We start from the raw sequence: 27,460 nt of genomic DNA, 5'->3' as shown, positions 1-27,460 counted from the left end.
GGGACTTACTCTGGCTGGCCTGCGCTACGTACCAGGGCTGCTGCTTCACCAGGAGGAAGCCAGAGGTTTGCATGATTATGGTAAAGCACACGTTGAGGATGATGGAGAGCAGCAAGGGAGGAGAGATGAGCTGGCCGGGAGGGCGATAAGGTGCCAGCTTTGGATAGGCTTCAGTCAAGGACACTGGAGAGAAACCGGAGACGTTTGCCGTCTGTGGCAGCTCAGCCACCCCCTTCTATTTCCCTTTCTTCTTTTGGGAGCGATGAAGTTTTATCACTGGGCTTTTTCCCCCGATTCTGGGGGTCCCTACAACCAATCTACCCCCTGCCAATAATTATCCAGTTTTTCACATCTTTGTTATTCCTTGAGGCCCTGTATGCCTTTCCTTCCCTGCCGAGTAATACCACTAAAAATAAAAACCTATGGTGAGCACAGCACACTGGTAAAAGATGGGCATGAAACACTTACCCAAAACAGCAGAGCAGTACCAACAAACTGAATCAGACCGTAAAGGGTCAGGTATTTAACCACAGCAAAGGAAGCAACCAAAGCAGCTTGACCTTCCCTGCTCAAAACACAAAACAAAGCTAAAAACCCCACTTACAGCTACAGCACTGTGGTTTTAGTGCTACAGACGGTCTCTGCTTCTGAGGAGGGTAACTCCTTTTGCTTAGGATCTCTAAGAAGAATAGAAAAGAGTTCAAATTCCATATATAAATGTTTTGGCCTTAAGGTACTGCAGAGCCACTTAACTACCCTTCATCTGCAGTGTTTTCTTTCTTTGTTTTTATTCTGCAGCCACAATTTTAATACCTGGATTAAGCTGCTGTTGCTTTTTCATTACTAATTTGCTCACCATTTCTGGGAATCAAGCACATTTCTACACAAACAGGTAATTGTCTTTGAATACATTTGGTTAAATGGCATTATTACTGGCTGCTCCATGGCAGTGTGCAGCATATGGATATCAATATTTTAAAGTAATGACAAGCAAATCTATTCTGTGGTCACTGTTACACCTGCCCTCTCATGTGACCCTCCTGCTGTACCTGTTCCAAAAATATCAGCTGCCACGGGCAATGCTCTGCTAAAACCACAAAAAACCTGCCAGCACTGGTATTTGAGGATCAAAAACAATTTAAAAACCCTTCTGCTGTATTTTATACAGTTACTGAGGAATTAGGTTTGGTTTAGCACCATCTTTGAGGGTAGTGCACGCCCGCTCGCGACCCCACACACTGAGCTCAGAGCAGGCAGCAGCACCCAGAGACTGCACCAGGGCAGCACCCAGCAAACTCACCTGATCAGCTCCGGCACACACTGGATGTTGGGGATTTGGGAGGTGAAAGGCGAGGCCACGGATGCCTCCTGCTCTGACAGTGATATCCCTGTGTGGGCCATTTTCAAAGCCTGAAATCCACAGGAGTGAGAAAATGGAGAGACATCCTTCCCTCCCTCCCACCCTACACAGTATGTTTACTGGTGCTTTACAAGTTTTGCTTCAAGTGTCCTTTGTAATTGATCTTCCTCTATTCTGTGGCCCAGCTGATCTCATTTTCCAGATCTCTTCCCTTCCCTGGAGCTAAAATATTTCTTTTGTCCATTTAATCCCATTATACCTATTTACAATCCTTTGAACTACCCTGTATGCTGTTTCCCACACTGGAGTTTGTGCATACCTCGCCTGTTAAACAGTCTCCTGAAGTATTTAAATTACCATTTTATCCTCTTTCTATTGCTTTCAACCTCCTGTTCATATTTCTTTTATTGCTCTCTTACAAGTTCCCTGTCACCTGGCCTTGTCACCTCTGGTTTAGTGCTCAGGTGTAGGCTATGGACAACTTTTACAAAGCAAGCTAATGCATTATTATAAAATTATATTATGATAACATTTATTATAATAATATAATAGATAATATAATAATTATTTTTATGGCTAAGAGCCTCAAATTTACAATCGTAAATTTGGACAAATGTGTCAGAAAAAGTCCCTTGCTCCTATTTCTGGGAGGAAAACAAAATCAAAACAGTAATCCTCTATTATCATGATTGTTGGTATTACAAAAACCACGTAGACAGTATTTTACAGTGACACGCTGACCGAGTGTACCCATGGGCTAACTTGGGAAATGCTAGTGACAAACGGTGTTGGGCAGCCTCTTGCCACAGCACTCCTTAGGCTGAAAGAGGTGAAATTTAACAAGAACGGGAGATGAGCTCCTACGTACCCCGCAGTCGTTGCCGCCATCACCACACATACCCACACAGTAACTGATGGAGGAAGAAGGAGGAAAACACATAAACCTCGCACGTAGCTGTTTGATGCCGTGGCGGAGCACTTGCTGGCTTAGCACTTGCGGGTACATCAGAGCAGGGACCTCATGTTGGCCCTGGAGAAGGCAGCGGCTGTTTCCAGAGGACAAGTTGTATATGGGGAGAGGTTGGGGCAGAGTACACAGAGCAAAATTAGGATTAATTTTTGAAAGAGGCTGTAACGGGAAAGGGAATGCTGCCACTTTATTCCAGACAGTGTTTTCCCCTTGGTAGCAGGGGCCCCAGAAAGGGAGCAGGGTGTGCATGTTTGCAGCAGCTCCTGCGGCTGCAGCTTGGCTTTTATCGGCATTTTCTCCTCGACTGTCTTTGTAGACCCAAAGACACAGGAACTGCTGAAATAATACAGTAGCTCCCAAACCACCACACGTGAGGTCCCTCTGAGAGGGCAGGGAACTTCATCCCCAGAGGAAGCACCTCAAAACCAATAATTAACTGTTTCTTTTTCAGAAAGGTATTGTGCCTTGTTTACGCTTAGCAAGCAATATCCATAGTTACCGTGAGTCCTGTTTGGGGGAGGAAACATTCCTTTGGGGGACCTGAAGGAGCATCTTTGAGGTCAAACTCCTAACTGCGTCAGGTTGTTTTCAGCTTTGCTAAAGCTGCAGCCAGGACAGCGCCAGCGGCCATGCAAGGGTTGCTGGGGGTGGGGGCTATTTGTATATGTGGGGGTCTGCCTCTGTATTTTTATCTCAGCCTCATTTAATGCTGCTTTCTGTACTGCACCAGTGAGAAGCAGTGGCTAAGTCTGAGTGAGGGGTGCAAGTACTCCTGATGCAGAGGGTTCCCTGTAGGGGAACCGGGAGGAAGGCAGCCACAAAGGATGTGAACAGGGGTCATGTGTGGAGGAAGGGAGGGTTGGAAAGATGGACCTGGAGCAGAGCTAGCCGGGACGATCACACGAAAACACATTATTGGTTTGGTTCAAGAAGAAAACAAAAAAGAGAACCTTACTTGAGTTTCTGAAACTCTTCAACGAGGCTGGACTTCTGGCCAGGAGACATCCTAGCAAAGACAGTCACGTTCACCAGTATCTACAAGAAAGAGCAACGGGCTGGCTTGGGCAGGCATTTGTGCCTCCATCGCTCCACCAAGGCAGGATCAGGCCTCCCTGAAGGGTGCCTGACACCTGTAAAACCCTCTAATCCTGTCTCCCAAACACTACCATGGTTTTGCTACCCTTAGGATTCAGGTTTCCTCTAACATCAGATTTATCATGCTCTGTTTTCTGCCTTGCCTGCTCTGTAGGAGATGCTGGGAAGCCAGCGATCACCATGTACTCTGCAGCAGCCCTTAGAGCAGCAAGGCATTGTAAGTGTTTCCCAAGTGCAGAACAGATGGTTGATGACAGCAGCGATAACACTGCTCAGCCTGAGGTTCCTCCTACCTGAAAATCTGGCCAGAGAGTATAAAATCCAAAAATCTGTCCCAGCACGAGTTATTTTATGGACCGGGTTACAGGAGTTGAAGATTTCTGCTGCTAGATGTGGGTATTTCGTGTTCCTGATGCCCCTGCTGAGCAGAGGCCATTGCCAGCTATGGTAGTGGTACATGGGAATGGGGTTGATGTTTTTAATTAAACTGAAATTGGGAAGTTGGCCATGCAGTAACTCCACTGCGCAGCTGCTTGCAGCACCACAGCCACCCCTGTCACTTGAGGTCTTAGAAGATGCTGAAAGCAAGCTGTTTGGGTTAAACATGAGGCATGGTGGGAGGCTGCCCGGAGTTGTCAAAAATATGAAGTGACAACACTACAGCTACCGACAGAAAAACACCTTTCTCCAGCTGGAACACCACTGCCACTTAATAAAACAGGGAGGGCAAGTAAGTGCTTTGTTTCCTCTGAACTTACTTTTGACAGCAAGTTGTAGAAGTGCTTTACAATAATCTGATAGGACTTTCCATTCATTGCAAAATGGTAGTTGCAGGTTTCTCCTTCCAAGGTGATCTTTTGCTCAGTATTAGCACGTACCTCCTAGAAATAAGACAGCATTTATTCTCAGACTGAGGTCATACATGCCATTTCACTTCCACCTCGTCAGCCTCCCACCAGGCAACCAGGGACACAGCCTTCTGCAGCATCCTTTTGTAAAACTTTACGCCTGGCAGTACTTGATTTTCTAGCTGTGTTTCCATGCATAACTAATCCCTGTTAGCCACAGGCTGCTAGTTTAGACACTGAAGTTTAGTCCAGCAAATAGTCACGCAGACCAGTACGTATAATTGCACTAATTCTGCACACTTCAAGTGTGATTGAAGTGGCCACTGCATCTGCAGAGCCTTGCCAGTTATTCGTGTAGTTATCTTGCATGTTGCCCTGAGCAAAGAGCCACTGTATTAATTATTTTTCCCTAATAGGTGCATGGTCCATACCACACCTCCATATACCCTGGGGTAGATACGAACTACCCCCCAGGTTTCCTCTGTTCCTCAGAGCTACTTCCAAATCCTTAGCAAGGAGCCCAGGCCTGAGAGCCTGGACATTAGACATTAATTAGACATTAAAAGCTTCGTTAATTCCCCCTGGCACCCAAAAGCAACCATCCCTGGCTGTGCTTACACGGGGAGCAGCTGTGTTTGCTTTGCTGTCTTCTGCCAATTGCCAGGCAATGGAAGCTGGAGCGAAGCTCTCCGGTTTGTTTCCTTCGACACGGGTGACTTTGCTGCCCATGTGAATCATACCTGCGTTCCTGGCCACCGTGACAGCTGTCCGCAGGTTGTCCCCTGCAAGGATAGTGGAGATGCAGACTTCTCACATCTGCCATAGCTCGGTAGCAGCCCAGGTAAAGACCATGGACATGCAATGGAGGATGCTGGAGGAGTGAATCTCTCCTGTGTGCCCCGCAGCAGCCAGCATGGCCACAGGAGAAGCCTGGGGGCATTTACCTGTGACCATGACGCGCTCTTGATGCAGGCGGCAGCCAGCTTTCATAGTATGGGCTTCATCTCCTGCTTCAGGGGGTTCTCCATCACCAGGAGGCCCAGGAATGCCAGCCCAGACTCTACCTCCTCTCTTGGAGCAAGGACAGAAACAAACATGCCATTTCCCGTGGGCGGCACAGAGAGCAAGACTCTCCCTATGGTTTTTGTTCAGTGGGAAAGCTGTGCTCGGTGGGAAACGTGCTTGCTCTGCAGGGAAACACAACTGCTATGAGTTCAAGACAAGGAACGCTCAACAAGCACCAACATTTCTGCAGCTTCAGCCAAGCTGCTGATCCGCTACATTGCTGTCTCTAGGAAGGAGCAATACAGCAGAGATGCATGTACAGAGAGAGGGACAAGGATTTGCAGGAACTAGCTGGCTGAAACCCACAGATTATGGCATACAGAATTTCTATTGCAGTCCCAATCCGTTGCCATATAGAAGCATAATAACCAGCTTTCATTACCCTTTGATAACAGATGCTGAAGTTCAGCTCAGTGAGCCTTGCAAGGGCAGTAGTAAAGCAGGCAATTAACAGTGTAATCGGCATCTGCTGAGAGGAAGGTGTTATATGGTACAGCTTCCCAATAGGCTTCCTTTGGCAGGAGAGGAGGGGAAGGTTTGGGTCAGGGCAGGTTGGTTTGGGGCAGGTCATAGCAAGTAGATAGCAAAGCAACCCCACAGCGATAACAGCGGCTCATCAGCACGCCTTACCTCTCTAGATTGCTCACGTCTACATCCTTTCCTAGGTTTAGCACTTTATGGGCCAGCGCAGTGACTCTGAAGCCTTGGCTTGTGTACATCTCAAGCTCCTTTAAGAAGTTAGCTGGGACTGTTTACAGGAAAAAAAAGTTTCATGGTTAGAATATTCCATCCTTGCTGATTGCTTTTCTAGGGTTAAATGCCTGTCCTTTAAATCACTTTATAGCCTTAGTTACAGCACTGTGGCCTTTCATAGAAGTCAGCTGTTTTGTATCAAGGCTGTGTAACTGACTGTTCAAATAAGTGATCTCTGCATCTATGTTATACTTTTTAAATGCATGTTAAAGTGCAGGTAGATAAGATGAATTACTGGGCAGAGGACAAATAACTGACTCCATAATTCTGTCCTAAGCTTTACTGCGTACATACTGAGTGACTGAGGAAATTGTTTTTGTTTATACCTCAATGTAGGAATTCTCCCAAATCCTAAATTTTCAATTCTCTGATCATTCCCGTGACTCTAAAAGCAAAGAGCTCCTTTTAACTTTGCAGTATTTTGTAGTCACTACCTACTGCAATCACAGCTTTACAGTGCAGTACCTAATTATTCATTAAGCTGTAATCAATATAGAAACAATCAGGACAGGATAAGATGAGCTATTTAGAAACCTGAGAAAGTGGAAAATAATTTTGAAGACATTTTTCTTGCTGATGTTGACTTGTTTGGAGGTTTGTGTCATTAGATATTAGGTGGTTCTAAACTAAATCTTTCCATTGTCCCTCAAAACCATTTTCACCTGTTTTCAGGTCAGTGCCATCTGAAATAACAAACCACAAAGCCACAGACCATTGGTGCTGTGTTTGCTTGGCATCCATTTGACATATTCAATGAATGTGACCCGAGTTTCAAGTTTGCAGAAAAAATTAAGTATAAGCCTATAATATTGTTCATGTACAAAAAAGAAAAGCCTATGTTTACTTGCAGAGAGGGGACAGAAGTCTTGGCTCAAGTGTTAATACCAATTATCCTTAATAACAGTAATTTGCATGTCCACAGCAAGTTTCCCATCGCTGAGATTTAAAGCCTTTGCAAGCTGGGTCAGTAACTCAATGCTGAATTTACAGGGCAATAAATTAGCAGGAAATTTAAGAACTTGTACAGCACAACAGGCTTGCTCTGACACATGCAATTACCATGATCCTACATCTGCTCTGGGTATCTCGACATAGCAGCATTATTTGTGCGCTATATCTTCAGCTGATGCAAGTCAGCTAAGGGATGTATAGGGGCTGAACCTCAGGCTGTGCATCTCACTAGCTGTTGGGCTGTGTGCATCTTTAACTTACAAACAAGCAAGGAAAACTTGTTTGTAGTATTAACTAATGACGTTTAACAAGCCCAAGGCTTGCTTGTGGGAAGACATATACATGCAGTTGCAGCGTGGCCAGTGGGAAGAGTGAGCGCTGAAAACCTTGTAGGATTAGAGCCCCAACATAAACTCTGGTTTGGATTAAGTCCAAATAAACACTGTAAAGTTGCCCTTTCCCAGTTCTATACCGGTTTCTTTTGTACAAAAGCTGGACGCTATTTCTGGTGCTCCTTTCATGTACAGGTCGTACTGTTCCTCTCCGCTCTTCTGTGAAACAACAGATATCCTCTGCAGCCCAGAAGAAAATGGGAATTGATGTAGGATTGCTATTCCTTCCACGGGAGCCTGGAGAGGTCAGGAGAGTGAGATGTTATTTAAGTCATTGATTACACAAGGCAAATCCCTTCTGAACTTCAGCTCAATTGAGACTTTCTTGCTACGGTGATTTATTATTAATAGGAGATTATTTCACTTTTGCTGCCTTCTGGCTATGGGATCAAATCACTGATTACAAGTTTAGGAACTGCAGTCTCAACAAGTCTGTCTTCCCAGTGTACTTCCCAGGAATCCCAATGTTTTCCTTTATATTTAACTGGTTTTCCAGGCTTTGTCCCATTCTTTCTCTTAATAACCACATATTAATGTAATATTCCTCCATTTACAGTCCTGGGAACTGAAATTTGATGTGTTACAGTGACATTACCATGGGAACAGAGCAATCCTAGAAACAAGATCGACTTCCTTGCCACAGCACTGTCTTCCTGGTATTGGTAGCAGAAATCACACTCCTTCCACTGGTAGGATGCTGGCTGGTTCAACATTTGGACTAGAAACATAATTTTTAACTGTCAAAACTTGGGGCTTCCTAAGTGCGCTTTCAAGAGAAGAGTGAGGCAAATAACACCGTGCTTTGGGGTGATGCTGATAAATCTGCAAGTGGGGTTGCACGACCATTACTAGCAGGACTTGTGGACCCACGTCCATGCTTCTAGCTGTAATGCTTTGTCGGTACTCACATTGCCTCCTCCTGCAGATAAACTCTTGCTTTAGACATTTATTCTGTTTACATGGTTTCTCTGCATTAGTTTCCACTAAGACTGATCATGCAGTTTCATTTTGCCAGCAGCTTTACAGGGTGAGGACTCAGAGAAGTCTGATTCTTTTATTAGTGCAAATAATGAAGTTGGAAATGAAGGGCTTTTAAGGCACATGAAGTGCTTTAGATGCCACTTCAGAGCAGCATCTCCACTTTAATCAGAATTTGCTTTTCTGGTTCTATGCTTCCAGGGTGTTTTGGGAGGAGATGCAATACAGTACCGAGAGTGGCTGAAAGGCATTTTGCAGCTGCTAGCCCAGGTAAATGAATAGCGCATGCGCTAGGAGTTTGCACATGCTGCAGGTTGAAAACACAGAATATTCATTCTCAGAAAGAACTGGACTTACACTGCTGGCCTTCGGCCCTGGTCTAACAATGCAGGTGTCGAGAACACCAGCCCCATCCTGAGCTGTGCTGGAGTCATCTGTCTCCTGTATAAGGAAAAGCACTATTTCTGATGCTTTTTTTTTTCTGGCTTCACACCTGTCTGTTAAAGCAGGGGCAGCGGCACATGGGAGCGTGTTTCCCCCTTACTGTTGGCACCCAGTTGCAGAAGTGTTTTGTTATGATCTAATAGGTCTTCCTATCCATCGTCAGTGACAGCCTCCCTGCAGCCTGTGTCCTTAGCAGAAGCCTACATGGCCTTGCATCTTTTGACTTGATGAGTAAAAACCTGTGTCAAATTTTGTGGTTTCTCTAAACTCAAGTTCCACATAAATTTAATGCTGTATCAATGATGAAGGGAAAGAGAAATAATTATCCTTATCTAGCTGGTTTTATCTTCCAGTCTCCTGCTTTTAAAAGACTCTCACTGAAGTTCTATGCAGAAACAGGGTGGTAATTTTCAGCGTAGGATGCTTTTAGCCCTCCAGCTCTGTTACTTTATGTGCTGCCAAGGCTCATTCACCCTCATAGTCCCCCTCTGCTGTCACGTGGCTCTGCTGCTGCCTGCGCTTCCACAGGAGCGAGCACCAGCCTGATCCCTTCCCGCAGTGCTGCTGAAAGAGCTGCCATCTGTTTTGCTTACTGATTAATCTCTCTTGAGCAAAAGGGTGAAGGAGAAAAGGTGACAAGGCAGTTAACTGAAGAGACCCAGAACCCCTCCAGGCTAGGACACGGGAGGGAGAAGAGCAGCCCCTTTCCTTCTCGTGTCTCCTCCTGTCCTGCTCCCACCCAAGCAACCCTCCATCCCCACAGATGAGCCCCAAGGCTCAATCTCTCGCCTCCTCCCCAGTTCTCTCTGCGACTTGCTGTTCACTCAGCTGGACGCTCCAGCCTTGGTTTCTCCATAGGGATGTCCCTTCGCTAATCAGAGATAACAGCCTTTAGCATAAGGGTATAAAAACCTGCCCGTGTGTTTCCTTGGCTGACTTGCAGTCAGCGCACCGCGTGGTCAACAGCGTGGTCCGATCCCCTGCTTCCAGCAAGCAGCAACCAGGCTCCTCCTCTTCTTCCTTACACTCCGGTGTTTCCAAATCAAATTAAGAGAGCAAATTCAGGCAGCCCCAAGGAAAATGATCGCTGGACTATCAAAAAGCAGCTGCAGTGCTGCAAGTCTGCCATGCAGTTAGTAGAAATAACAGAGCAAATTCCAGCTCTTATGACCAGGATTGAAAAGGAGTTTCTCCTACAGGCACGTATTTGAGCTTGGCTTGTGAGTAAACCCCCATGGGCTGGGTTGGGGTTGTCCTGTGCTTTGGATGTACGTAGAGGATGCAAGTCACATTACCCAGTGTGTGCCCTCAAACATTTTCAAGTCCAGTGGATCTCTGAATCTTCTTGGCCAAAAGAACCAGTGAATGACAGCTTGCCATGGCTCCGCACACGGGTCCCCAGGGCAGAGGAGTGCTGGATGGGAACTTACGGATTTTCTGAAACCTGATTAAAAGCAGAGGGTTAGTGGGAGCACTTACAAGAGGGATGAAGAGACATAAGTCCTCAGCTGATGCTTACAGGTGCTGCTCTGCTGCATTGAGTGGAGCTGAGCCCAGTAACAGCAAGCAACACACTGTCCTACCCATCCTTCTGATAACAAGTCAGATGCATTCAGGAGACTAAGAAGTACCCGGTAATTAATTGGCACAAGTTCAGCTTGACACAAAGTAACTGAGATGGTAAAAAAAACTCAGAGGGGCTGGCACAGGCACGGGAGTCCTGCTTGGCAATTGCTGTTTGGTATTAGACAAAGCAGAGAAGACACTGAGAGGAAACAACTTACAGCAGGGATCTCAAAGAATTTTGGCAAAGCGCCCTAGGAGAAGCTTTGTGAAGCTGCAGTACGGAAAGGGGGTGCATCTGCTCAGGCTGGTGCTCTGCACCCACCGGGGTGGATGAGCACCAGCAGCCTGCACTCCACACCCCCGGGAGCGACATGGGAGAGCCACGAGGAGCCCGACCTTCAATTCCAACTGTAGATTTTACATCTGCATATCCACAGACACCAGATGATTGTCCCTCACACCTTGGCTTTAAAAATGGGTGCATTGGTTGACTCCTATTGAGTTACACCAAGGCACACTGTCAAAGATTCATGCCCCAATTTCTTTCTGTGGAAAACCTTGAGGTTTATTCCCTTCTTGGCCCCGCAGTACAGACCGAACACGTGTGAAGCTGGGCAGCAGGAAGGCTCTACAATTTCATCATGGAGTCATTTCTCGGAGTCCTCTCTTCTCACACACACATTTTTCCCCCTAAGAAACTGGCTGGCTGACAAGCTGTGTTTGCCAGACCAGATCACAGCCCATTACCATTTATGCTGGCACGTTAAGGAGAAATTTAAACAGATTTTATTTACCTTTGATAACCACTAGCATCCCCTGTTACTAACACAGGCACAGTGAAACGCATCTGGAAGCGAGCAGCATGACAGCTCGCAGCTCTATCAAAAGGAACAATGAATCCGGGACCTGTTGTCCCCCTGGGCCATCCAAGTCTGTTCTGTTTCCAGCAAATTATACCTTGTTCTCAGCCTGGTCATAATTGGCTTATTAATTAATTAATACTTGAGAGACACCGTGAAACTGCTAAACACCACATAAAACCAACAAACATTTATATCTTATTAAACGTACAATAGGATATTTTGCAAGTTGGATGAAATTTCTTTGTTGTCATTGCCTCACAGTATTCAGCTTAGCTGACAGCTAGTCTTATAACATGTTTAAAGATGTGAACATTTAAGAAAGAGTAATTATGCAAATAGGCTAATGAGATCAATGCAGACAGCAATAGCTCCTTCTTGTGTTTTAGCAAGCCACCAGCCCTGGTTCCCAGCTGGGTGCAGATTGGACACGTCTGCAAAGACAGCCTTATGTTTTGACACCTTGCAAAGGGTTTTTTTATTAAGTGAACTTATTCCGATACATGGATCCAGTTTTGTTCTGCTGCTCATGTGAGCAGACGCTACCTGCAAGGCTACCTTGATGGAAACCATTCTGGCACTACCATGAGCTGTCTGCCTTTGGTGGGCTCCAAGCCTGTTCAACGTGCACCTATTCAGCGTGGCCTGCCTGGTGCGCTGGAGGGGGGCCAAGAAGAGACTGTCCCGTGTGCCAGCGGTTTGGTCCCACTGGAAGAGTATTTTATTGGTTGACACTTATTAATCTCTTCTCATTAATTTGGATCAGATAGTAATTTTCTCTCTGTCCTTTGAGGTAGTATTGGGAATGTGATTTTTCTCCTCTCACAATGAATTAATCCTTTCATTCATTATGGCATGATTATCTCTGTGGTGTTGAAGTATCTGATATATTAACAACTACTAATGAAACCTGGGAGTTGACGTGGGGTGTGTGATTTGTCCTGGCCACTGCAAAAGATAAAATTGAGTTTGGCATAACATGCACTGCAGAGCTGAAGTCTGTTATTGTATTACAGTAATATGAGTTAAATAGTGTAATTCTGGATATAGTAAAGTTTAATGTTTTCATAGTGGTTATTTCTTGAGGATTTCAATAGTCTTTGGGCTTGGAATTGAGATGGAGCCTGCCATGGATTTGAGGGAGTTCTTAAGGACACCTGAGCTTTGCAGGTCTGATCTGTGGTCTCATGGATTTTTTTTTTTTTCCACAGCATTTACAGAAGGTAGGTGAGATTTGACAGGCACCAAAGTCAGCAACACTTAATTTCAACAGAAGGAGCATTATCCTAACATTTAAATGATGAAAGGTTTATTGACTAGGTTAAGAATATTTATTGAACTGTGCTGAGAATGACATAATTGAAAAGCTCTGTGCATATTTTCCAAATCCCCTCAGGGTAATTAAAAGCACTCATGCTGCTGCTGACTTCTGTTTGCCTTGAATTAGCAGCAACCTTTATGACTACGCCTGCCACAGCAGCACCCAGATGCCCTCCTCAGAGGGAAGGAGCTGAGTAGGGAGCAGGGACACCCATTGTACTCTGCCTCCCCAAATGCACCCGAACATCTCTCACTGCATGCTATTTGTTGTCTCTCTGTATCCTATGCAACTGTCTGCCTCCTAACTAGACGTTTGGGCAATACATTCACACTGGAGATTAGTTCTTGCTAAATTAAATCCTTTCCTTACCGGCTTCCCTCGGAAGGGATGACGCCCCACAGGTCCAGTCCATCTTCTGTCAGCATGCCCGTCTAAATTTAAATAAATATCTAGTTACCCTGCTATTGCCCACCCCTTCCTCCTGCCACGTTCCCAGATGTCCTTCCCCAGCTCCCGGGCAGGTTAAGGAAAGCCTCTTGCCCACAGCGTGACCCTGCTGCACGGGCACCTGTAGCGGATTTTTCCCTGGGGTTAGATCAGGGTAGATGGGGTGGGAAAAAAAAATATCCCGTGTTCCTAGCAGCCCCCAGCATCTTTCAGTGCCCCAGGAAGCGCCTTACTTTGTCAAAGCAAACAAGGTTGATCTGCTCACAGATATTAATCCTCTGTGGTCTGGTGCAGAAATCATCTTTTTCTTCATCCTCCTTTGGGCATAAACGGTGCCTGTTGTCAAGGCAGCGGGGATAGCGAGAGGCACAGGGCCATAGCCACCACATCTGCCGCCGGCTTCTGCAAACAGTGAGAGCAACAGGGGCGGTGGGGTGGGAACAGCCTCCCTCCCCTGCTACCGCCACTCTCGGGGGGTCCAACCCTCCTGCCCAGGAGCAACGCGCCCCAAGCTCTGCCCCCGGGGATGACAGATTTATTCTGCTTTGTTCTGTCCATCTGTCCTTTGTTCTTTCCAGGGCATCAGACTCTCCACAAGGGGCAAGCGGGTTTTGGTAACCGGAATGCTTTCACCTAAGAACAACAGCGTGCAGCTTCACTTAAGGGGGATTTAAAAGTCTATCAGACTCTGCATGTTAGAAAGTGACAGCACCCTTTAGGTGTGCTCAAACTTACCTGACTAATTAGCTTGCTTATGTACTTACACATGTGGATTTGTGGTGACAGCCATTATAGTTCTAGTTTCAGAGTACATCAGATGGCTTCTCTGAGCATTTTCTATCAATGGGCTTGGGCCAAATTTTTCCCCTGACTCAAGTTCATGCCTTGTAGTGCCTCGATGTTTAGGTATCACACTGACCCCTGTGCTCATACATTGCCTGCTTGAACAGAACTGCTGCAAGATCAGAATCTGAAAACTCAAAAGATACTCATACACTGAGTATGTATTTTCACTTTCTACTCCTGACAGTATATTAATTCTACTTGGTTTTAATGTGGATAAGAAATGCATATTACACAATGGCAGTGGTCAAAAGCTCAAGACAACTGCGAATTATTCAAGCCACAGTTTTTCCACCTCCTGCTGCAAACTACTCTAATAAATAGTAAACAATTTGCTGTCAGAACAGATAGAGACATCTCCCTGACAGACAATCTGCACAGGGTGTTAGCATTTCAAACTCCAAGGCTGCACCTGTGAGCATACCTTCATCCATAATGCAGCTTCCATCAATCAGGACAGCATCACATGGGAGAGCTTTCTTCCATCTAAAAGAAACATGTCTCCAGGGACTAAGTAACAAGACTCCTGCTCTTTGCAACCTGTAGAATAATACAAAAATCAACTTTACTTGTGCACAAGTTCTGGGCAATTAAAGTCTCAAGGCACACACATCATCACTAAACTTCTACACTGCATGATATAAGGCCAGCGCTTCTTAGAAATAATACTGACTGAAAAGCAACAGCACAAAGATCGGCCCTTGTCTAAACATCTCCCTCCAAGTGGTTGTCTTCAGTTTTATTTGCTTAGTGTCCATAAAACACTTTGACCAAGAAAACCTGTCCAAGGCCTTTACATCTCCCATCACCCTAGCAGTTGCCCATCTCAACATCTTTGGGAGGCAAAAATAGCCATAACCCCTAGTTTACGGGCAAGGAACTGAGACACAGGAAAGAAAGCGCATACCTCAGTGGGAGCCATATATCTAGACTCCTTGAAAATCGCTCACAAGCTACTTAAGATTGTGAAAGTAGCCTATAGCAGAGCAGGGAAGCAGGTCTCAGAAGGCCAGAGTTGTTATCTAGTTGCTTGTTTGTGAAATTAAATTTTCCAAGCCATTCTCAACTCTTAACACAAATTACTAGGTTCACCTATATCATTAGAGATGCCACAGATACAGATGCATCATTACCACACCACATAGGCTGTGCCCACACTTCTCACTGCCCTGCCCGGCTCACCTCCCTCTGCCCCATTCTCCCTGCAGCTCGCCCTTCACATTTCAGCCGTAGAAACCAACAGGAGCTGTGCAATTCCAGATACATTTCAACACGTTAGTTAATTATACGGGCTGGTGAGGAAAATGAGACACAGATGACTCACCTTTGCTCTTCGTGGAGACTGTAACCTGGACTTTGTTATGCTCCTCAATGATGTCGTGCAGCTTGGTAGACTGCTGTTGATGGGAAAGCAATTGGAGTGTCGAAACACCAATACTCAAGTGAAGCAGTAGGTTACAATTCAGTGATCACGCTAACATCACAGAAACTGAACTCTGCTGAGTTATCCCAGGGAGGTTTCACAGCGCTTGTTAGAAGTCAGGATGCAAGTTCATTGAGTTAACCTAGAACAAGCTGCTGTGGGAACATGGACCTAATTTTCTGTTTGCTTCCGATTCATGCTGCTGCATCTCCCTCAACATTCAGGCTGTTCCTGCTTCGTGCCAGAGTAAGTCTCCTTAGCTGCAGTGTTGCTATCTACAGTCCCTTCGTAGAGGGTTTCTTTGTGCTCAACAGTTTGATCCTTGCTCAGAGGCTATCAACAGGACAACCAAGTTGTAAAGACTATCGTTACAAAACTGCCATTGTAAGAAGAAAAACAGAAATTCTAATTTAGCTAGGTGTCTGTGCTCTGCCAGTTTTTGCAATCTAATTCAGACAATTACATATCCTGAGATAATGATGAAGTCAACTGTCATTGCAAGGCCATTAGAGAATGCCTTATCTTGATTTAAAAGTTGCAATTGCAAAAAACTGATCCCCGAGTGTGGATTTCTTCATTAGCATTGTTCATGTGAAGATGTCAAGCCAATTTGAAGAATATCCAGAGGCCCCAAACATTGTAATTCTTCCTGCCAAAACTATCAGTCACACAATGAAACCATCCTTGCCAAAAAAGAGCTGAACAGACCTTATCTGTTCTTTGTGCTCTGCAATACCAGGACGTGACACCAACACTTTAAGTACAAAGGTGCGCTCAAAGAGATGCAAGTGCTTGTTCGACATGGGAGCGCTAGTCATCCTGCAGATATTAGTCAGAGATACAAAAATGTCATGCGTAGCCAACACACCTGTGCTGGCAAAAGCCCAAGCTATTCACAAAGCCCTCGCTGAGACCAGTGTGAGGCAGCAATAAAAGCATGCCCTTGGCAGGGCAGAGGGTGCACAGGAGTGCCTCGTCAGCACAGCGCACCGGTGAGCACGTACTGTCCAAAGCCCAGCGAGGCCGGGGGCCTGGAACCTATGCGGGGAACGTGCTGTGTGCCTCTACCAGCCCAGGGAAAAGCAGAGTTGATTCAAACAAAAGCCAGCTCCTGGAAGGGCAAATTATTGCTTCCTCCTGGGCAGTACTTCACAGAGCAGTTTGCTATATTACCTTCTCAAGAAACCTTTCTAAGGGCCGAATCTTGCCCTTTCCCAGTAATTCAGCACAGGAACAATGATTTTAGCAGTGAACTTGGAGGCAATGTGAGCTGTGCCTGGCTTTGAAGCAGAATACGAGCGTGGTCAGTGCACCCCAGCGCTGCCTTCCCTTCACCCTGCCACCACCTCTAATCACATCATGCTGTCTGGAGGAACTGTAATTCTCAAAGCTGTTCTCTAACCCTTGTATTTTTCCTGAAGATTAACAAAACATTTACCAGAACCCAGGAATCCCCAAGTTCGTTTTTGCTTTTAAATCTTGACAATGCAGAGGAATGTGATACCTAAAAACCTAGACGTGGGAGACTAAAACGTTGCCTCTGCCAGACTTCTGTTCCTATCACTCTTCCCCATCTGTACTTTCATTCACACAGTTTCACTTTTTTCCCCCATTATGTCCTTTCTCCATGTGATTTTTGCCTTCCCTGTGTATTTAAAGTGGGCTTAGAAATCAAATAAATGTTTTCCCAACTCCCAGCAAGAGTGTTCTGTGTTTCCACAGCAGGAAGCACCAGGAAGCTCATCTGGCTGCATGAGGATACTCCGTGGCAGGCAAACATTGCGTAAGGCTCAGCTCAATCTATTTACCTTTGCCATAGAGACTGAAGGTTTCGGGTCTATCACAGGTGAATGCTTGAGGTCAAAAAGTGAATGAGCTGAGACTATTAGAAAATGCTTCCAAGCAGCTGCGTTCATGACAGAAGCATTGAACAAATTTGAGAAATAAAAAATTCATGCTTCTTTTTGCTGTTAAGACCTGCTATTTAGCAAACCTTAAGAGAAGTGAATCCTCTGGAAATCACAGTAGGAACTAGACTCATGGATATAGTTCACCTTCATAAAGCCTTACAAAGACCAGGTATCAGACTTTGATCATCTTTAATTCTTGGGAAGTTCAAGACCCCAGGTATGACCCTTTCAACTCTTCTATAGAAATAAACCTGTAGTAATACAGCAGAATACACAGCAATAAAAATAACCAGAAAGAGCATATAAATAGCTACTTGCATCTGTGGTAGATGAAATTGCTAGCAGAGTGCAGGATGGGGAGCTGGCAAGCTGTGTGGCAGACTCACCTGTCTGAGGTCGTACACAGTTAAGCCAACAGAAATGATCAACAGGACTATGATAGCCACTGAATATTCAGTGTAGCCTTGGCTCAGCCAGAGCATGAGGGTGAAGGCTTGGAACATGTAGAAGGGGTTTAAGATCTGCAAATGCAAATGTAACACTTGTCAGGGGATGGGCATAACACACATCAGGAGAGATCAAGTGTGGGAAGAGGTGAGAACATTCCATTACAGTGTCCAGGAGTCTCAAACACCAATTTGAAGGGCTGTTTTGCCATCCCAAGGCAGCATTCTTTCATGGCTGTTTTAGAGCATTAATAACCTCCAACTCTGAACTTACCAGCTTACATGTAGTTCATGATGTTTGTAATTAAAAGCTGTTGCTAACCAGTTACTATGCAGCAGCATCTATGCTGGCAGCTTTAAGTCAGATTTAAAACCAGCCAGTTGGTTTCCCACTGTAGCCATCTAACAAAGGTGACCTTAACATTTCCAATACTAAGTAATTGCTACACAGGAGATACTACCCAAAAGTGAAAGAAAGACCAAATTACAGTAAATGTCTTTAATACTTTGTGATTTAAGAAAGTCACTATGAATATGATATTTATCTGGAAAAAGAAAAATGGCAAAGAACTAAGGGTCCGTGGAGTCATCAGTAATCAGTCTTAGACTACAGCTAAAATGAAGGCTTGATTTCTTTGTACTTCCACACTTTTGGCTACTCTACATTGCGTCAGTCTTACAATACCAGTCATCACTCATTTTAATGTGTTATGCTAAAACAGGCAACAAGCCACACTGAAGTCTGGGAATATAATTTTGGTTATTGTGTTATCTAGCTAACAACAAAAGAATTCGATGAAGATTTTCAGAGATTTGCCCACCACTTGGCTCGTCTGAAGGAATGACACTTTTCTGTAGACCTGGTATAACGAAAATAGCCTCTGAAAGAGCTTTCTGCATAAAGATTGGAACTGAAATGAATTATTCATCTGGCAAATTTGGTCCCTCAATGAAAATTTAATACTGCCCTACTGAATGTCAAAGAAAAAGAGACACTAAATCAGGATGCCAGTCTTCGGCCACTGAAGCTGTATCTGGACTGAAATACCACAAGCTTATGAGGACCAGTCTGCCTCCAGGCACCACCATTAATATTGCAAACATGAAGCTTCAGCCTTGGATGGAAGTGCAAAGTTCAAATTAAATAAACTTTTTAGAGTGCTACACTAGAGTTCTCTTCAAAACCATCTCCAGGGGGCACTAAAAGGTTGGTAACATCAAATCCAACCAATTTCAGGAACCCTGGAGATTTTCATGTATTTTGTAGGGTTTCAAACAAACTCCACTTAAAGTTCAGACACATGCTAGCTTGGAGTCCCAGCATTCATAGCTCTTTTTTGTTTTAAAGACATTGATGTAGCACCCATAATCCACTAAAGCGAACACAGATGACATGACAATATCCTGCATGCAAAACCTCTGCTTACAGGTTGGCAAAAAAATACATCCAGCATTTCTATATGCAAACTCAGAAAGTAACCATCCATACGTGTCTCTCTTCTCCACAAGATGTGTTTGTTTTGTCCTCTGTAGAGGAAGAACAGTCTTGCAGTGTGTCCTTATTTATGCAGGGAAAAAAAATTGTCTTGCATCTATGTTGTAGGAGAAAAGGAAGTTACTAGGTGAACAAGGCAACTATAAAATAGGAATTTTGCAAGTGTTTTCCTCTATTCTAAAGCACACTCCCAATTTACACTGCTGTTGAGGCCACAAGCAAGCTTGTACAATGCTTTGGACTACCTTTGGACTACTGAAACAAGGCTGTTAAAGAGGAACAAGTGTGCCTTAGTTGTACCAACAAAATTTTCAATGCAGATCATTACCAAGAGCCTACATGAAAGGACAGTTACTGATGTGGCTATGGTCAGGCCTAGCAGTTGCAGAAAGCACAAGCACTCCAGGTGCAGGTCACTGCTCAGTCACGAGGCAAGATGTCCCAGCTCATGGGAGATGTTCAGTCGGGAATAAGGGTCTAGAGCAGAGAAGGACATCAGTCCCCCCCACTACTGCTCTACAAGAAGGGACACAGTCATCACAAGGGAAACATTTAGCTGTTATAAGTATGCAGCACCAAGCATCCTCTTAGCTTTATATTCTTCCCTGTAACCTTCTGCCAGGAATGTGCGCTAATAGTTACAAAGGAGGTTCACCAACTTTCCTCCATGGCTTATGCCTATGAAGCACCAATCACCCCATCCCCGTGTGCCCAGGTAAAGTCTTCAAATACTTCAAACCTGTCCCACCAAGTGCTAGTCTGACTTACTGACCTCTTTAAAAAGTAACTTCCAAATAGGACGAATTTCAACTTTGATGGCATTAGGCCCACACACCAGCTGCCTGTCGGAAGGTAGAGAAGACTTCCCCATGTTGTAGCTTAGTCACATAGGGTAAGACTTCACGTGGAAAACTGTGCGCTCAAATTACATTAACACTTACCTAAAAAATTAAGTCCTGGGGGCACCGTACAGCTGAGCAGGACAGATAAACCTGTCAGGAAGCTATTGTATCCGAGAGGACTTTACACAGAGGCAGAATTTTACTGTTTCTTTGTTGAAAAGATCATCAGTTTGCTGCTAAACCCTGTGATGAGCTTTCTAGAGGGCTTTTAAGGAGATGATGCCGAAGGAAGCCAGTCACGGCTTGCTGTGCCCTGAACCCCAGGTGGAACCGGTGGTGTTTTCCCCAGACTTAGCCTGGTATCACTGAGAAGATGAACTCAACAGAGTGTAAGGGATAATGATTTTGCACCTTTCTGAATGTCACCCACAGAGTTTGCACTGCCTTACTACTAAGGTGAGTAGCAAGAAGCTCACATGGATTTGAAAGGAAGAATAGGTCACACTTACAATTAGCTCATACATCTGCTCATATGTAGACCGTACCTGATCTTCTGTTCTTCCCTTGTGAGGCCAGCTCCACACTTGTGGTGTATACCATGACCTGTGTTGCTGTCTTCTAATGATCTAGGATAACAGGAGGAAGTTCAGACAAGGGAGTCCCCTACCACAAAGGGTTTTGTAACAGGCTGTTGACACTCACCCAACTTTCTTGAAATTTTTACAGAAAAGTCCCAAATATAACGGATTTTCTGCACCTGGATACATCTCATCTGCAAGACCAAATACCAAAAATTCCTTTTGCCATTCAAGGGAAAACCATCTCGCTGTTACAGAAATACTTCCCAATGTTTTAGGAGAAAACCTGAGCTTATGTAAACAGGATTTGCAGGAAGATGCTGACAGGTCACCTTGGGAGCCTCCAAGTGCCTTGACTCCTATTTCACCCACCTCCTCCCTGCCATCTTTCTCCATTTTATAGATTACTTACCTTTAACTGTGGCTTCATTATGGCTCTGTTTACGACAGAGTCTTTATCAGCTACAAGAGGACCACCTGAATTACTACCAACAGTTAGTGCCAACATGGACAAATCAATCCAGGTCACCTTCTTCTAGGTGTATCTCTGAAACTCATCCTGGAGAAATAGAGCACAGTTCAGTGACAAGCCCAAAGTGTTGCCTGTGATAATGTTTCCTGACTCTGGGAAGTGTATATGAGAGAACTACAGTACTGTGGCATCATTGCAATCATAGCAAATATAAGGCCATAGTAACAGGGATATTGGTATCAGTGTTTTAGTACCAATCAGCAAAGCACTTCGAAGTCAATCTCGCAATCATCTCCATTTGCTTCGGTTCACACCGCAGAGCAATTCCAGAGAAGATGAAACTAAACCAGAAGATGTGCTTCAATAGCTACTGGATGGATATTCAGCCTATGGGATCAGACTAGAGCTACTTTGCTCTACAAAACTCCTATAACGCTGTGTTACTGGCTACACACCGTAGACAAAAGCAACTCAACTATACATGCATTTGTCAGACTGAATTGTCCTTTAATCAGTTTAGTCTAATGTAACTAGTTACAATGAGCAATAGATTACTCATTTAGTGGTTTGAGTGCATTTGTTTTAGAAATATCACTGCAATGTTGAGCGTTAAGTGTCTTAAGCATTTGCTCTGCTAGAATTGGGTTGGGTTTTAATTTACAGTCATGGAGTCTTAGAATGCCTGAAATCTAGCTCTCTAAAACCCATCTCCTCAGCATTCTCCAATAACTTTAAAGCAGAAAGGCTACTAACAGCCACAACTTCTGAAGATGATCCCTCCGCTGAAGCCAGTTGGCTGCACCCCATGCACGTAAAGGAAGGGAAGAGGCAGAGCTGTTTTATGGCAGAGGGCAGCTGCTGGAGCCTGTGGATGGGCAGCAGCAATGCCTGAAGTCTGCTTGGTGCCCAGCCTTCAGGCAGAGTAGCTGCGCTCTTGTTAGTGTAAACATGGTCTTTTACACAGTATTTCAAACTCTACAAATAAAAATGGTTGGTCCTCTGAAGCTTGACTCATCCCAGCTGCTCCACTTTCAAAAGTGGAAAGTGTTATTAACCTGCTACATCATGCAAAGACAGACAGGCTGCCCTATCTGTGAAAACAATAAATTCTGCAAATAACAATGAGCTAGGAAGGTTCACCTACTGTTGTTCTAAGCAGAACAATGTCTGCTTCTTCCAAGCTGCAGCAGATGCAGTTTGCCCACACGTCCCACTCTGGCTTCCAGTAAAACAGCAGCAGCAGAGCCCCACAGGACAAGATGTATCCAGCAATGCACAAGACCCTCCGCCAGCCTTGGGGTTTGTAGCCAAGTATCTCCTGTACAGCAAAGAGAAAGCATTCTTTGTTAACAAGTTTGACCTTGGTGTTTGTTCATCAGGAAGCCCAAGCTTATTGAAAAGAAAGACTGGTGATTGAAGCCCTCCCTCATAATTGCTCAAGGTCATTTTTTGGAAATGAGAGTTTGCCGATTGATACGACATAGTTAAGGATACAGCAGAGCTGCTGAAAGGAGGATGCTGCTGAGCTGCTGCTGGCAGAGGAGCGTTCTCACATCAGGTCTCCCAGGATTAATGAAGAATTAACTCCAGTCTGGAGCTTTTACCATCAAGACTGCAGCTGACCCATCACGGTAACACTTCTCTATCTGCAGTGCTAGCACCAAACAGCCCTGCCAGCCACCGAGGAGGATGTCTCCATGCGAAATTAGTGCTGACTGCTGAAACGTACCTTGCAGCAGGGGCACAGAATCTGCCTCAGGGAAAGAAAACTGCCAAGCCCCGAGCAACTCCTCACAGGTACCAGGTGTCATACCTACTGGTGTGTTATCTTCCACCATGTATGCCTTATCTTGAAAACAAATATGGAAAGGCTCTTTTTGCTCTGTACACTCACTCCCTCCAACTTATTCCCCAGGTCATCTGTCATCTTCCCTACTTGCCCTTTCATTTTAGTAGCCCAATAGTTATCTATTCTGTGATGCTCCATTGTCTGTGAAGGAGATTGTTAAGTCCATAGCTTTAGTTTTTCCCGTTGAGATGAACTTTGGATTTTTGTACCCTTTGATTTGCTTTAAACCTGCCCATGGGGCTAAAAATAACCTTAATGCCTGTAGCGTAACTGGATTCTTCTCTACATGCTGGGTGCTTTCCCAGCCCTCTCAGACGTAGGCAGAGATAGTAAGTAAAAGGAAAGGTTCTTGTACATCTACTTGTGACTACACCGAATGTTTTTCCAGAATAGCTTGTCAACTAAAGTACACAACGTGGTGGGATAGTGTAACCTATTGACACAGCTTATGTGGTTGAGAGATGGGCGAGGAAATGGTGTTTTAAATTATAAAACAAGAATAAAAACAAGGAAGTCCCACATCTGAAATATACGTCAGAGAAATGCCAGAAGGATGACTGGTGCTTTACAGGATAAGTTTACAGCAAAGCAGAGCTCCTTGGAGAGGGCTTGTACAAACAATTGCACTGGTTCACCTTCAAATATAATTTTCAAGTGATTTAAAGGCAGTGGAGTAAGCACCTATTTAGGTTTAAGAGAGCAATTAACTTGATTTATCTGAACTCTGATCATAATCAACATAAACTAAGGTGAAATCAATGCAGCTCAACTGAAATAAAGATAATCATGCAGCCCTTATACCAGGTTAGCAAAATCCATTTCAAATCAGCTCTGTAGCTTTTAGATGTGCAGCCCTGACATATATAAAACATTATTCCTTCAGAGGCCACAGAAGTTTAAATCAATAACTACAAGTGGTGCTTTCAAGGTGGGAGGAGAAACCACAGTGTCCACAGCTAAGGAAATTCAAGGAAATTTTCATTTGCTTGTCTTTTCATAGCAGGATTTTTATAAATACACTCCAAATGCAGGCCTGGAAAATAAGGAGCCTGTTATGGGGGGTGGCTGGAATGACAGGAGGTGTGTGGAACCACAACTCATACATCACCCCACAGGGATGGGAGGGGATCAAATCTGCAGCCAAAGGTAGAGGGAAGGCTGGGGAAGAGCTGTGGCATTAAGACTGGGTGAGCATAAGGCCAGGAGTCACCAAGTGAGGGCATTCGGGGATTTCTAGCATGAACCAAATCATAGGCTGTTGCCAGCAAGTCGGGCTCTAGCACACAGCTATATGCTAAGCACAGCAACAGAGGAACCCTAAAACGCATTAGACATGATGGAAGATAATCAATAGAAGTACACTATACATGTCTAAAAGGGCTGGTTTAAATACATCAGGAGCTCACAGCACCACTCCACATCTGGGATGCTGTAGAGGTGCCCCTTCCTACAGGCTGCAGGACCCCAGCACAGCTGGGTCATGCCAGGTCCTCACCACTGTGCCGGCATGGGGCCAGGTGGGAGCCCAGTCCTGCTGTTACAGGCCCGAGCCCAAGTCCCCCGGGCTGGAGAGGTGGCCTCGGCTGGTGCAGTCCCTGTATGGCTGCAACACATGGCCGATCAACTGGATCGCTCTGCACAGGCAGAGTACAAAGGCAGCCTGTGCTGGTGCACAGCCTGTTCTCAGAGAATATTCACTGGGCATTCACACAGTACTTAGGAGGAAGCACTGAAGGCCAGAGCTGAGGGAACCCACGTTCACAGCTGATTTACCCCACTGAGCCTGTCTGCAGTAAGAAGAGTTTTCCAAGAAGTGCAGTACCTGGAAGCAGGGCTGCTCCAGCAAACAGGACTGCAGGAAGATATATTACAAAGAACATGGCTCAGCCTGACGCAGACAACCTTGCACAAGGCAGGCTGTGTCAGCAGCATCCAGGGCAGAGCCAGGACCCTTCTCTGCCAGCAAGGTTGCAGCCACAGGCTGGATGGCACAAGGGAGGTGTCTCCTGGAAGTGGGTACAGCTCATCTAGGGTGCACAGGCTCCCAGCTAAAAGGCTGCTTGTGGCAACAGCCTCACTCCACCCGTTCATCCATGCTGGCCCTCCATCCTCATCAGGGAGTTGGCCTCCCCATTGCTTCTTATGCAAGTAGAGGCAGGCATTGAGGGCCCTATCCACACACCAGCTAGTGACCCCCTGAAGAACACTGTAGCAATCAGCACGACACAGATGATCCCTAGCTGACTCCTTACCTGCCTCCCACAGCAGATTTTTCATTTTGTGCTGGATCCAGGCTGCTGCAAATGGCCCGAGCTCCCTAGTCTAAAAGAAGCTCACACGAGCAGCAATCAAACCCCAGCAAGAACTTACTGAAGGCAACCAGGGAAGCTACAGCCCCACCGCTATTAGTAGCCCTGCAAGCAATCCTGATACAGAGGTACAGGTGTGCTCTGCAGGGCAAGATCTCTTCCACGTGTGCACGCTCTGAGCACCTGTATCCCCATGACAGAGGCACTTTCTCAATCCTCAAGGCTGGGCCAACAGTGACGCTGGAGATCATAGAATCATAGAATCATAGAATCATTGAGGTTGGAAAAGACCTCTAAGATCATCGAGTCCAACCGTCGACCCAACACCACCATGTCCACTAAACTATGTCCCTAAGCGCCTCATCTACTCGTCTTTTAAATACCTCCAGGGATGGGGACTCCACCACTTCCCTGGGCAGCCTGGTCCAATGTTTCACCACTCTTTCAGTAAAGACATTTTTCCTCATGTCCAATCTAAACCTCCCCTGGTGCAACTTGAGGCCATTTCCTCTCGTCCTATCGCTTGTTACTCGGGAGAAGAGACCGACCCCCACCTCGCTACAACCTCCTTTCAGGTAGTTGTAGAGAGCGATGAGGTCTCTCCTCAGCCTCCTGATGCTGGGAAGCACCTGCTAGCAGCCTCTGCTTGCAGAGGACAGAGGCTCCTGTCCTGGGGGAGCATGCTGCTGCGCTTCCAGTGCATGCAGCACATATCTGTCTCCAGCAAATACAGGAGTGACAGGACTATATTTTACACCTGTGCAGAGGCATCTACTTCTGTGCCCAGTCTGTGCACTGGAAATACCTGGATTCCAGTTGTTCCTTGCACAGAAAGCTGGAGGAGAAAGTCTTGCGCCCACCCTCACCAGACTGTGTAATCACTCCATGTTAGCAGGTAGAGGAAGAGTTTCCAACTCGTGTTTGCAAAGCACACACTTAGTGCAGCCCTTCTAGGATCAATCACAATCAAAGACAGAAAGTAGATTCAATTAACATTAACAAAAAAACCTTGTAAGGACAGAGCAGCTCCATAAAAGCTGCTGTAAAAGACTGAGAAACAAGGGATTCCTGCCATGAGAGCTGCGGTAGTCTTTGGTCATCTGCCCAATCTTCCTAGACCTGCTAAGCAGCAATGACCCTTGCATTTCAGGAGAAGTGATTTAATCACTACTTCAGACAATTGTCCAGGATAAAACTCATTTGTAAACACTTTCTCTATGACTTGCTTTCTGACACGTGATGACCCGGGAAGGGCAAGTGTACCCATCAGTAGAGATCCTCACAATTAGGATGGAAAAGACAATGGAGCAGATAGTAGAGAAAGGGACACTGCTCCCTGGCCAGATGACTTGTGGTGGGCAAAAAGGTCTCTTCCATGTTTCGTGCCTCTGGACTGAAGTAGTATGTTCCTCACTTAGCCCTTACTTTGGAAAAATTAATCTCAAAGTCAGCAAGGACTGATCCAGCGTTTTGCCTTCACCAAGGCTATGTTGAAGAGCCAGTGCCCGAATGGGGAGTGAAGGTGAAGAAGCAGCTATCCAAAATGGGCATGTGGGAAAAGAGGCGCACAAGGAAACCAAAACCCAGCGCAGTCCCCCACCAGCTCATTTTCTTCATCCTTGTTGAGGAGCACACAATGATCCTTCCAAAGCTTTTCCTCCATCTGACCACATTGTTTTCAGTCCTGGATGTCCTTGTCAGTGGGGTCAAGCAATGTTGAATGCAGTTACTGACTTGAACTCAGGCCAGTCTTAAAGTCAGTTCTCACCATGGTCCTGTCTGCTGCCTTTGAAAGCCTCACAATGCACACGCTTCTTATTAGGCTCCCAGGAGAGGAAGGAAAATCCACCCTCACATGTAAAGCCCTTAAATGCCTGGCTTAGGTAAGACGTGTTTCTCTGCCTCCTGGCTTTGCTGCGCTCACCGGGGTGGGACAGGCTGGAGCAGAGTTCTGGTGGCTGAGGGAGGGAGGGCACCTGCAAGCCTGTGCGGGGGAGATGGCTCTGCGCAGGGCTCAGAGGGAAATCGAAGCACATGGCAAGGAGAAGGGTGGGAGAGTGCCGCAGCCCCACGCAGAGCTGACCCCAGAGCAGCCACCCTAGCACCGGGAACCACCTCCAGCGTGTCAGAGAGAAGCATCTGCTCTGGGGAGATCACAGTGTCCAGGCCTGGGCTTGGTTTCAGCGCAGTGGAGGTGCATGCTGGAGCAGCGGTTTTCAGGTGTGGATCTGGTCTGAACTTCC

General features: G+C 45.6%; 1 protein-coding gene across 1 annotated transcript in view; it reads right to left on the bottom strand.

Annotated features, from left to right (window-relative positions):
• The window catches only part of LOC143162600 (putative cation-transporting ATPase 13A5), a 32,200-nt gene extending 5,320 nt beyond the window's left edge, over positions 1 to 26,880 (bottom strand). Inside the window, 29 exon segments of the mRNA XM_076343284.1 lie at positions 6 to 183; positions 441 to 565; positions 1,301 to 1,410; positions 2,229 to 2,271; positions 3,286 to 3,365; positions 4,184 to 4,306; positions 4,892 to 5,055; positions 5,218 to 5,230; positions 5,233 to 5,344; positions 5,969 to 6,086; positions 7,515 to 7,671; positions 8,770 to 8,853; positions 10,152 to 10,191; positions 10,193 to 10,300; positions 12,973 to 13,034; positions 13,284 to 13,348; positions 13,351 to 13,452; positions 13,534 to 13,537; positions 13,595 to 13,683; positions 14,306 to 14,368; positions 14,371 to 14,433; positions 15,218 to 15,290; positions 17,613 to 17,747; positions 19,940 to 20,009; positions 20,555 to 20,635; positions 20,708 to 20,781; positions 21,000 to 21,146; positions 22,204 to 22,377; positions 26,818 to 26,880. Of these exon segments, the coding sequence (XP_076199399.1) occupies positions 6 to 183; positions 441 to 565; positions 1,301 to 1,410; positions 2,229 to 2,271; positions 3,286 to 3,365; positions 4,184 to 4,306; positions 4,892 to 5,055; positions 5,218 to 5,230; positions 5,233 to 5,344; positions 5,969 to 6,086; positions 7,515 to 7,671; positions 8,770 to 8,853; positions 10,152 to 10,191; positions 10,193 to 10,300; positions 12,973 to 13,034; positions 13,284 to 13,348; positions 13,351 to 13,452; positions 13,534 to 13,537; positions 13,595 to 13,683; positions 14,306 to 14,368; positions 14,371 to 14,433; positions 15,218 to 15,290; positions 17,613 to 17,747; positions 19,940 to 20,009; positions 20,555 to 20,635; positions 20,708 to 20,781; positions 21,000 to 21,146; positions 22,204 to 22,377; positions 26,818 to 26,880 (2,720 nt within the window).
• Between the last annotated feature and the right edge of the window lie 580 nt (positions 26,881 to 27,460).

Source organism: Aptenodytes patagonicus, chromosome 6, assembly GCF_965638725.1.
Source record: "Aptenodytes patagonicus chromosome 6, bAptPat1.pri.cur, whole genome shotgun sequence".
NCBI lineage: Eukaryota > Metazoa > Chordata > Aves > Sphenisciformes > Spheniscidae > Aptenodytes > Aptenodytes patagonicus.
This window is presented reverse-complemented; position numbering and strand designations above follow the sequence as displayed.